General features: G+C 38.5%; 1 protein-coding gene across 8 annotated transcripts in view; it reads left to right on the forward strand.

Moving 5' to 3' along the window:
* The window catches only part of LOC309716261 (uncharacterized protein), a 32234-nt gene that overhangs the window by 18105 nt on the left and 1637 nt on the right, over positions 1-12492 (forward strand). For 5 of the 8 annotated variants that reach the window (XM_082549967.1, XM_082549966.1, XM_082549968.1 and 2 more), the window contains 6 exons: positions 705-736; positions 849-881; positions 1013-1040; positions 3112-3167; positions 3262-3315; positions 3415-3456. In XM_082549967.1, coding sequence (XP_082406093.1) covers positions 705-736; positions 849-881; positions 1013-1040; positions 3112-3167; positions 3262-3315; positions 3415-3456 — 245 coding nt within the window. The other 3 variants (XM_082549962.1, XM_082549963.1, XM_082549964.1) reach the window with 3 other exon arrangements.

The following is a 12492-nucleotide window of genomic DNA, read 5'->3' on the forward strand; positions in this document are numbered from 1 at the left end:
GCGATGTTCTTTCTTTACATCTTTCACAACCACCTGCAGACTTATTATAATTCCAGTCTATGTTCACCTGAGGGTGAACTACCAAATAAGAGAACATAATCAGGCTTTCTTTTCTTTTTTTGCATTTGCTGGCTCAACAAACCATAAAACCGGACTCAGAGATAACACAATGATGGTTATCAGTTTCTCTGTTCTGCTTGCTGCTTCACACTCTGCGCTCTCTTAAAAACCACGTATTTAATGCATCATTTTCTTCTGCACAAAATGGATCAACTAAGCAGAGCCTATTTCAGACAGAAATTATCAGAGAAACAGGTAATTTTCTAGAAGTCAAGAAGTTAGCTACTGTCAACAGTTCCATGTGGATGCTTGTTTCCACCACTGAAAAACAAACAAACAAACAAACTATGTTTGTTTGTTTGTTTGTTTGTTTGTTTGTTTGTTTGTTTTTGGGGGGGGGGGGGTTGCCAGGTAGAGCGAAGTCAAAATATTGATTTATCATCTCAAAATTTCAACTTATCAGTTTTTTTGGTGTAACAATCCAAATTTTTAACTTATTGTTAACAAAAAGAAAATGTTCTTTTTTTTTTTTAGATGAGCAAATATTATCACCATAATATCAGCTTCCTATCTGCTTCTCTGTGGCATTTCATCCCAAATAAACTTCACAGTTCAAATGGGTTTTTTTGTTTTGTTTTTTTCAGTGAAACTCGAGAGCCATCTGAACCTCCAGAAGGTAAGCCCCCCGTGTTTTCTTATGCTTAAAGAGCACACGCTCTGCATAACTTGCCATGGTGTTTGCAGTGTTTAATCTGAGGTTTAATAACTGTGCTGTGTTACACCTGCAGAAGATGAACAGTCAGACTACATAAATATTGACGGTAATAAGTTAACACACACACACACACACACACATCTGGATGGCTTTTAAATTTAAATTCTTGGTGGTTTTTTTTAAATTAAATTATTGTATTATTGTCTTATCTTTGATGTGGTTCTGCTGTTTAACCAGTCTGCGGAAGTGTGGAACGTGACTATGTGTAAGTATTCAAATTCTTTTTAACTGACCTTCTTTTTATGGACCTGCTTTATTAGATGTGTACTCACGAACAGCCAGAGCCAATCCAGACTCAGTGTTTTTGTTTTTTCATGTCTTGAACCTAGTTATTTGACATTTAAACTTATTTTCAAAAGATAAAATGTCTCTTTTTTGAGAAGGAAAGAGAGAGAATTACCTCCTGAATTTGAAAAAATAACGACTAAAAAAAAAAGTTTACAAATATTTTTTAGTAGTTGGACTGGAACTCATTTAAATGATAAATGGACTGTATTTGTATAGCGCTTTACTTAGTCCCTATGGACCCCAAAGCACTTTACACTACATTCAGTCATCCACCCATTCACACACTGGTGATGGCAAGCTACATTGTAGCCACAGCTGCCCTGGGGCGCACTGACAGAGGCGAGGCTGCCGGACACTGGCGCCACTGGGCCCTCTGACCACCACCAGTAGGGTGAAGTGTCTTGCCCAAGGACACAACAGCCAAGACTGTCGGAGCCGGGGCTCGAACCGGCAACCTTCTGATTACAAGACGAACACACACTTCGATCATCGCTCAGAGTTCAGGCTCTTATTCGAGGACACTTTGACATACGGATATTGAAAAGTAGTAAATGACCCACTCTATTACTTGAGACACAGCAGCCAAAAACTAATTAAAGACAATTGTTGTTGCTATATTGCAGTTATGATGCCGAAACTAAAATACTGATATTCCTACTCGTATACTGTGTTGTAAATAACTTATATAATTTAGTGTAATTGTTCTTTTTGCACATCTGCAATGGATCCAACATCTGCAACACGCAGAGTGGAATACATGGACACTTATGACCAGTTAATGTAAAAACCAGTTAATCTGGAACACTGGTTTCACATTTAACTGTGCCAGCGTCATCCTCACTGTGTTTTTATTTAAAACTGGGTGTTGCTTTGGCTTAATGTTGTCAACCTCTTTTTCACACGCTGCTCCTGAATAAGTTTGTATTGCAGGTCTGTTTTCAGTCGCAAATGTGGGTGAAACGCTCATTGCATAGTTTAGGACATCGGTATGGGACAGAGTCATGAATTAAACGAGGCATTGAAGCAAAGAATTTGTGTCGAGAATTTTTTATAATCGAATTACTTGATAAATCATTGGAGCCCTACTACACTCCAATTCTGGGAGTAATTCATCTGCAGAAAGGTGCAACAATCAAACATAAAGATGAGTTTTTATTCATATGGTAATGTAGAACTGTATAACATAGTTGTGAGAAAGCAATTAGAATGTGGACCACAATAGAGCATTTGTCCTGTTATGGTTTCACCATTGGTTATGTTGGCTTGTTTGCACTTCTCTTGTATAGTGAGTATTTAAAGGTGATTTACAGTTGTATAACTATTTATGTGAAAAAGGAGAGAGAAAATGGAAATAAAACCAAATACATAAAAGATGGTGCCGTCAACCACTGGTACATATTGAAATCTCAGTCTTACAGCTTTTTTAGACCAAAAGGTTCAGGTGAACACCTATTTGCTAATTAAAGGATCTGTACCACACAGTAAGCCATATTACTTTTCAGACAACTGCATTAAAAATGCACCAAAACTCAACAACTGTTTAGTGACTTCTCCTGGCAGAGCTGACAGCTGTTCAGTGTTCTTAGCAGCTTCCCGTGTCATAACGCCTCTCAATCAAAGCTTTCACAACCTTTCACAGCCTCACCAGTTTCAAAATAGACGTACGATAAAGTAATTCACCCCATGTAGAGTTGTTTAACAGGCTGCAAACATGCAGTTTAATCCTGGAAATGCGGGCATTTTAACATCAGAGTCCATTGGTGTTGGCTTACTTTTGCAGCCCGCCTCAAGTGGCCATTTAAGGAACTGCAGTTTTTTTTGCATTTTGAGCTGGATTCATGGAGCTTTTGTCCCTCGGTTAACCAAGTCCTGTTATTACTTATGAAACTGTCAATATAAAACGTTTAAAGAGCATACACTTTAGTTTTTGTATATGTTTACACAAAGCGATAAAGTGATGAGTGTTTGGTTGTTTGTTTATTTTATAGCAATCCAATCAGTGAGTCGCTGTACGTAAATGAAAAAACCCTTAACAACGGACTGGGTGAGTGATTTTGCTTTAAAATAATCACAGATTTTTAAAAAGCTGACTGATTTTTGCTTAACACTTTTTACGTGGGTATTTTGTGTTTTTGCAGATGACATTCCAGGAGTGTATGGAAACGTTTTCCCATCGATAGAATTAACAAACGGTACGTCCAGCCTTATATTTTCTGACTCCATTCGAGATGTGAGAAGTCGATTGACGAATAAAGAGTTCAACTCATTCAAACTATTGTTTCACCAAACAGACGACGACGACTATGAAAATTCAGACTTCCTGAAAGATGCAGGTCAGTTTCATTTTTGTCAAGTTTGTGCTTTTGTTCTGTGTTTTTTTTGTAATCACTTAATCGAGAAATTGAAATCAAGAGTCCAAGTAGACGTGAAAACGAAGCATCTGATTGACAAATAACTTGTGGATTATACTGACTAAGAAAAAATAACAGAAAGCAGACCGGTGGTTGAGGACCATAGTATCCCAAAATGTGTGTATGCGTGAAGGAGTCTGGACGGGTACTGAGGAAGGATTTTAAGTGAGAAGAATCTTGTAAGTGATACATACTTACCTGTGAGCCAGTGGAGGTTTAAATTATTATGTAGCAACAAAAGAGGTAATACATACTTCCCCTGGGCAAGGTTATCCAATGGGCATTCTGGGCCCAGGAGTCCAAAGAAGCAAAAAACAAAACAGAAAAAACAAAAGACTCACTGAAATCAATAATAGATCTAAAACGAGGAAAAAATAGGTGAGGCAGGCTGAAGTGAGTAACGCTGATAATCTCTTTATCGTGGCAGCTGTTAGTGGGTGAGATCTATTAGGGAGCAAGTGAACATTTTGTCCTGAAAGCTGACGTGTCAGAAACAGCAAAAATGTGCAAGAGTAAAGATGTGAGTGAATCTGATGAGGTCCAAATTGTGATGGGGTTGAGTGTTCCCAGTCTGGAGTATCTATCAAACCTCAAGAGTTGTGCAAAGAAGGAACGATGGTGAGCCAGCAGCACGGTCATGTGCAGCCAGGGCTCACTGATGCATATGGGGAGCAAAAGCTGGCCTATTCGGTCCAAACCAACAGACGAGCAACGTAGCTCAAATTGCTGAAAAGGTTATGCTGGTTCTGATAGAAAGGTGTAAGAATACAGAGTGCATCACATCACTTGTGTCCTGCCATCATGTGGATGTTATTTTGACCCATAACACCTACCTAAGCTTGTTGCAAGCTGTGGTCACCCTTTCATGGAAACTGTATTCATATATGGCTGTTGCCTCTTTTAGCAGAATAATGCGCCCAGCCACAAACCAGAAATGGTTCAGGAATGATTTGAGGAGCACAACGAGTGTTGACTTGGTCTCCAAATTCTCCAGATCTCAATCCAAACAAGCATCTGTGGGATGTGCTGGACAAACAAGATCGATTGGTGGAGGTCCCACCTCACCACTTCCACGACTTAAAGGATCGTTAGCTAACATCTTGGTGGCAGATACCACACCACAATCCATACCTGTAGGCAGGTCGTCATAATGTTAAATCTAATCGGTGTATATGGATTGCATGTTTTGTTTAATTATTAAAGAAGATGAAAAGCCCTGACTGTCAAGCTCTTGTGCCTATTAGAGGGGGCTATGCACACACATGTGACAAATTAAAGGAATAACCAAAATAACACAGCTAATTTATGAAGGTGTTGGGCAACACAAACAGTTTCAGTGTGCCTCAGCATTGATTCTCCAATTCACCTTTGCAGGGGAGATGGACCAGCGGTCTTCAAAAAAGTATTCGCTTATGTTCTAATGATGGATGCGGAGAGTCCAGCTTGCCAAAAAAGAATATTTTTTTTCCCTGACCTAATTTTTATTAGTTTTATTCATATAAGATTGCATAAGAATCATGTTGATTCCACATGATCTGTGTTTTTTCCTGTAACACAAATCTGTTGTCTCATGTTGAAGTGATTTCATCGTGTTTAGGGTAATGGATTTTCACCTGTAACTGCAACTTTATTTCTTAATGTCAAAATTATTCAAAGGTATTATGTTCTGAGTACACAGGAATACTTTTACTTTAGGTACTTTAAGTTTAATTTCTTGCTACTGCTGAAGCAAAGTGCTACTACTTCTGCTATGGCTAAAATGCAAGTACTACTACTTCTATATTATAATTACAAATACATGTATTATATGCTGACTTAATTCTATGATAAATATATTTTGTACACTGCTCTTCTTTAACTAATACTACCTATAATATCAGTTCTAAATATTTTAAAAGTAGTAATCTAATAAACCAAACATACTTTGTTAATCAAGTGTCTGTATTTTCTCAGCATTACAGTTACAAAACTGGAACTGGAACTTGAATCAACACAATTAGCAATAATACTCTCGGTACTCTTTTTCCATGGAAAATTTTGCGTCATCACTGAGAGTTACAAACTGTCTAAAATCTTTCATCTTTATAAAATGATCAGTGTGGCTGCTCTACCAGGTGTAACAATAAAGTTTAACATCCAGGCATCCGTGAAAACAGAATTTATGAAGTTTAGTGGAGCTTGAAGTTAGCAGAGATTTAGCTCTTTGTGTCAAAGTAACTGAGGATAAAACAGAAAAACATGAAGGAGATTTTCCTGGCCTGGCTTTTTACAGTAGATAACATTAAAAATATTCTGCAGTAGAACAAAAACTGAAGAAAACCATGAATCAGCATATGAACATTACCTGATGCTGCTGAAGTGAAGCAGAGCAAAGTTACAGAGGTTTTACTAGAGACACAGCTAAGCCTTTTGCAGTTCGGCATAATTTTAAAAAGTTTGACATTTCTTGTTGGAAGTCATTTTTTTAAAAAAAAGACAGCGGCTGACAGTGCTGTAAACAACGTTAGACTGGAGGGCAATAAGCTAGCAAATAATGCAGAAAACAGAGATTTGAGATGGGAAATACATTGAGAGAGAGAACTGTGCAGGAAATGTGATTTCATCGTGGTGGAAGCAAAACAGCAAAAGTAAGAGAGAATTCATGACGATGTTTACGTGAAGTGTAGCTTTGATCTTCTTTTGCTTCCGGTTCGGTGAATTTTGGTCACAATGATGAAACCTGCAGCTTCAGAATCTGTGAGCTGTCAGCTTTCAGCCCAGATGGCGTGTCTGTTGGGTGAGGATGCCGACATCTCGCAGATTCTGATGCGTCGGGTCTGCGCTTTGTGTTTACGTCTTTGTGTGGAATCCGTTTACTCTCATTTGCTTTTTTAGCTCTTTAGTGGTTGCTGAAATAGTTTTGTGAGCTTTAACCTGAAATTCTGGCGTTTCTGGCAAAATACATTTATATTTAAAAATCGATTCAGTATTTAATGAATCTATATCGCTTTATTCAAGCTAAAATCGATTTTAATTGGAAAACCGATTATCGAAACCCACCCGTAATAATGATTTGCTATGTGGTGGCTAGCTACACAGCTATGGTTAGCATAATATAAAGACAGTGAAGCTGGAGGACGAACGTTAAAAAAAGTTCAAAAGTTAACGTGAGGGTTTGGGACAAATGCAACTGCATGGCAGGATGCTGTAAACAGACCAAACTTCAGTCAGGAGAACAACTGAGATATTGTGGATGGATTATTGTTCAGATTAAACAGAACAAGATACAAAGCATTAAAACAAGTTAAAGACACAACAGCCTTAATAAATGCAGAGTAGTTTAGACCGGGAAGCAAGGTTCATACGTCATCACTTAACAACTGGATACTAATTGCTTAACGCTTTATTTTAATAACAATAACTAAAGTAAATGAACCTTGTAACGCTTTAAGAGCTGCACAATATTGTCACATAATAAAAAATGAAAAATGTTTCTTACCTATATATCATATCTTAGGTCACACTTTTTAACTAGCTGCTTAAAGCCCTGCTTTTCCACCATGTAACCACATCAGTAACTTACATCCGTTTACTCTTCCTGTTTGTTCCCGAACAGTTTTATTATCAGATGTAGGTAACCCGTGGGACAAGAAGCTCCATCTAGCATGTAAAAAGTCATATTTCCTCAGCCGAAAGACTCGGGGGGTTTTTTGCATAGAAGCTTTTTGTTTTCTTGTTATCCCACAAAATAAGATGAAGTCCAGGTCCCAGCTACATCAACTACAGCATTTCACTGCCTTTCTTTATCACTGCAGCCCCTTCATGAGTTCATGGCAGAGTTTTAGTAGCTACATCATCCTATCTGTATGCACATTTGTAGAGGCTTTGGCTACATGCTACTAATGTTACACACTTTCAAGAGACCAGCTACATCAACATTAAGGAGCTGCAGCAGTCTTTAGTGGAAAAATATAAACTAAATCTATTTTTTTAATATCCCAAAATGACTATGACCTTAGGTGTATGTTGTTTGTCTTATTATGTGGCAATAGACACATAATAAGACAAGCCAATCATATTACCCATTTTACATTAGCTTGTTTAAATGCTAACATACTGACACTAACGCAAGTTTGTTACACTCAGTTAACAACACTCACACAAAAATAATACTACAACCATCTTAACTAACTCATTGACTAACTAATTTGAAAACAGTTAATGTTAGCTAATTTATGTTTCTCTTTAATGTTAGCCGATATGTCAGCACACACACACACACACACACACACACACACACACACACACACACACACACACAAAACAAAACAAAACAAAAATATTAGTAATTAGTAATATAATATAATTTATATATATTATATTAATATAATTTGCTTTGCTGTGAAGCAAAGCAAATGATTCACATCATTTTCAAACTCCTCAAATCTTTTATTGAGTGTATATATTCACTCAGGGATTTGATTAGGACTGAGATCTAGCTGTGGAGGCTCTTTGAGTATAGTGAACTCATTGTCGTGTTCAAGAAACCAGGTTTATGATGATTTGAGCTTTGAGAAATGGTGCATTTTCCTGCTGTAAGCAGCCACTAGACGACGGGTAAACTGTGCTCATAAAGGGATGGACATGATCAGCAAGAATACTCAGGTAGGCTGTTGCGTTTACATGATGCTTAGTTTATACTAGGGGGCCAAGAGAATATCCCCCACACCATTATACCACCAGAAGCCTAAACGTAGGATAGATCCATGCTTTTATGTTGTTTATGCCAAATTCTGACCCTAACATCCAAATGTCACGGCAGATATCGAGAATCATCAGACCGAAAAAAAATCATCACACCATCTTCTGTAGTCCAATTTTGGTGATGCGTGCAAATAGTAGCTTCAGTTTCCTGTTCTTAGCTGACAGGAGTAGCACTTGATGAGGCCTGTTGCTGCTGCAGCCCATCCTCTTTGAATTCGAAAGAAAAAGAAGCACACTGATTCACAGGAGGTCTTCGCGTCTCCTAATATTAGTAAACATCGGTTTTGTGTAACACTTACCATGATTGCTTAAAACCTACGGAGCCCCTCTGATGACATGGTCCAAAAAATAAATAAGTAGTCCACAATTGTTCAGGGACTCTAGGTCACTCAGATCCCTGACAATTTTAGGCTGGGAATGAGCTACAAATGCATTTTGAAAAGCCTGGCACTGCAAGGAACCATTATTCCAGAGAGACATTTAAACAGGATATTGAGAGCCCAGTTGCTTTGCAGACGTAAATACGACCCGGACGCTGGGATAGATTTTATTGTCAACCAACTGCAAGGGCCTGGGAAGGATCACGGTCAAGTGTTTCGTTCCCACAAATTAGCATTTCGTGGGCACGTTACACCTATTTCGTGCCCACGAAGTAGTATTTTGTGGCCACAATTTATTTATTTTTTTGGACCATGTCATCAGAGGGGCTCCGTAAAAACCAGTCATTGTAGTGTCTCACATTAGGCCAATAATAGTAGACCTGTGCTACATTTGTCCAGCTAGGCAACACATATTTCTGCATAAGAGATACATGAGACACCCTTTAAATAAGCAAATTTCATGTTTAAAACATGGAAATGCAGCCAAAATGGACCATACAATGGCCTCAGTGAACACATCAGCACATAAGTAGAGATGAGGAAACTCAATCACATTAGATATTAATATTACTATGAGTAAATTATATATATTATATATTCTGTTACATGGTTTAAAGAATACAATGTGATAATCACACATGAGAACGCTGTTTCCAGTTATACAAATTTATTTTATTTCACTATTAAAGAAACCAATTATGTGAATAAAAGCTCACCACAAGAACATCTCCCAACCCAGTCTTACAAAGTTGCAGTCACAATAAAAAACTGTTGGTGAGCTAAAAAACAATCCTGGTGCTGATGCTTGTCATTGAACGTTTTGGACAGAGCTCTTGATTGAAATGCCTACTGTTGTGTGTAGGCATTTCGGTCCAGATGTTATGGAGTTCAATTCAGCTAAGATGTATTTCTAAAGCACCGGATCGCAAAAATAGCCGCTTCTCGGCTGTTTATATTGTAAGGTAAAGACCATACAATATAAGAGAGAAAACCCCCCAACAATCAGATGATCCCCTGTGAGCAAACCCTTGATGACAGTGTCTGTGAAGGTTATCAGTCATCAAGGCCATAGTAGTCTAAGGAGCTTGGAAAGAAAAGCGCCTGGACTTCTTTAAGTTAAAGAAGTCCAGGCGCTTTTCTCCAAGATCCTTAGACTTGGTGACGGTGGGAAAGAAAAACTCCCTTTTAACAGGAAGAAACTTTCGGCAGAACCAGGCTCAGTGAGGGGCGGCCATCTGCCTCGACCGGTTGGGGGGGGCACAGCTGTTATAACCCCTGACGCAGCATAGCTTCTAATTCTGAAAGATACGTAGATACCTTAAACCTGCACTCTATGCAGGACACCAAGCGATGACACGACTTGCAGTACTATAGGAGTCTATGCAGAAACAGTTTTCTCTCTTGAATCTCTGTAATTTTTTTGCTACTGAGTGTCTGGGTGCAGTCACTCATTTTGGGCCAATTAAATCAAATGAACTTCCATTGTCTAAGTTATAGCCCTATTGAACTTGCGTTAACCAGCTTTAATAGGGAGGGCCAAAGTCGTAGTTGTGCTAAATTTCCTCGAATTCTCCTCGGAGATTTTCGAGTAGCTTCCTTTGTTCTTGAAAGTTCTTTTCCATTTGTCTCATCGCTTCCCGTCCATTCCACATCTTTTTGGTAAGGTCACTAACCGTATTTTCTAAGGCCTTATTTTGTTGTTTGAGTATGTCAACTTGGACATCGTAGTTGTTTATCAGATTGTTATGTTCTTCCTGTGAAACTTTGGGAGTCTGAGCTTGGGTTTGCAACGCCATGTCTTCTGTTTTCAAGGCTTCCTGTAAATCATACAGATTTTTCTTGACCTCTTCAAGCTCTCTTTTCATTTCCTCAAATTCATGGCACAACAACTCCTTTTCTCTGTTGGTCACGTTAAAATCATGTTGGGAGTCTTTCTCAGTGGCTTTGGAGATCCGTGATTCTCCTTTCACACCCTCATCGTGTGGTTTCAGTTCTTTTTGAGAATCACCACTCCTTTTGGAAAGCTCCTGGAGGTCCTGTTCAAGAAGTTCGTTATGCCGCCTCAATATGTCAATTTCATGTGCAAAGCATTGGCGTTCCAGGGTCTGTCTGAGCTGTTCACTGTCCGTTGTTTTGTTTTCCTCATTCATGATCCTTTTTCTTTCTTCACTCTCTTGTAACTCTTTAAAGGCTGTGTTTGCCTGATGGAGCTCAGTTTTAACAGCCTGTATTTCCTGTTGCATGTCATCTTTTTCCTTTTCAAAGTCCCTTTTCAGCTCACACATGCGTTTTACCGTCACATCATTTTCCTCTCTTAAAGACTGGTTGTCCTTTTCCATGTCTCCCACTTTTATAACCAAGCCTGTCTTGCTGCTTTGCAACTCTCTGATTTCTGCCTCCATTTCCTGCATCACCTCTTTCTGTTGCTGGATCTCTTTGGTTTTGGAGCTGTTTAAATCCTTTAGAATTTGGTTCCAATATTCCAGCTCTTGAATTTTGAAGTGAATTGTTTCATTCTCTAGTTGCAGGTCTCTTTTCCTCTTGTTTTTAGAGAACCCACTTCGTTTGAAGAGAACTTCAATGTTTTTTTGGAGAATCTTGTTCTCATTTATGAGCTCTCTTTTTTGCTCCTTAAGGTCGGCGTTCTCGACTTTAAGGTCACGTATGGTAGAGTTTTGTTGTTTGAGAGTTTTATTCTCATTTTTCAGCTCTTTGATTTGCTGTTGAAGTTTTTCGTTCTCGGCTCTCATGTTGCATGCAACAGGATTTGACAGACTCATATTTCAAATTGAAGTTGATGCTAAATCTCTGTACCAACTAAAAGATTTTTTAAAAATACGGTCAACTGTGTCAGAAACGGAAGTTTCGAGTAGTTTAAGTGTTTTCCTGCCTAGTGAATTCTTCCACTATCTTTGAAAGACTGACAAGAGTGAGAACCTCTCCCCTATTTATAGGTTTTCGTGTGCTGATGTCATAAAGAAGACCAGAGATCAAAGGGATTCTGCCACTAAAAGTTATTCCACGCAATAATTTGCATTCATAACAGTTTCAAACGAAAGCTCAGCAACACTGACGTCAAGTAACATCAACCAGATGACGTGAGCAGGGCATTTTGGGGAACCCAGAGTGTTTCCAGCTGATTAAATACCATAAAAGACGTAATTATTTTAACGCCATATAAGTAGTAGCACTTATATGGCGTTGGACGTCTTTATTTGCATACTCACCCAGTATAACCACAAGACCAAAATACTGCCATATCGTTAGCTTCATAGCATAAGTGCCTAAGTCATTGACTTAGTCAAATGACTTAGGCAATTATGCTATGAAGCTAACGATATATAACATGTCTAACTTTTCTGGCTGATAACATCACAGGAGCACTAACAGAAAATGGCCCACTGAGGATGCTTATAGGTTCCAGAGTCCTGTGAACGTCTAATTGGCTGCCTCACTATATTACTTCACACAGCTTTCAACCAACAGTAAATGTGGTGCCATATTACTGACTACCTGGGGCATTTGCTTTATACAGTAACAGCCAACATGTTACAGCAGCTGCTTGGAAATCTCAAGCACTCAGATATATGATTTAAATGCAACAGAGGAACAAAGAGCACGGTGAAAAAGTCTTGTGCTACCTTTCATTTCTTTATATTTTGTCAGGAAAATGGGAAATAAGTGTCACAACTGATGAAGACCACCAGAAAGCCTGGAAAACTATTGCTTAAGACCACTTTCAAAAATAAGAAATGTGGCTCCTTGGAAAAAAATATATATAAGCGTGGCTTAAGACTTTTCCACAGTACGGTGACTGTGAAAACATTCATTTAAA

The sequence above is a fragment of the Aulonocara stuartgranti genome, assembly GCF_965226115.1.
Source record: "Aulonocara stuartgranti genome assembly, chromosome: 10".
In the NCBI taxonomy this organism is placed as follows: domain Eukaryota; kingdom Metazoa; phylum Chordata; class Actinopteri; order Cichliformes; family Cichlidae; genus Aulonocara; species Aulonocara stuartgranti.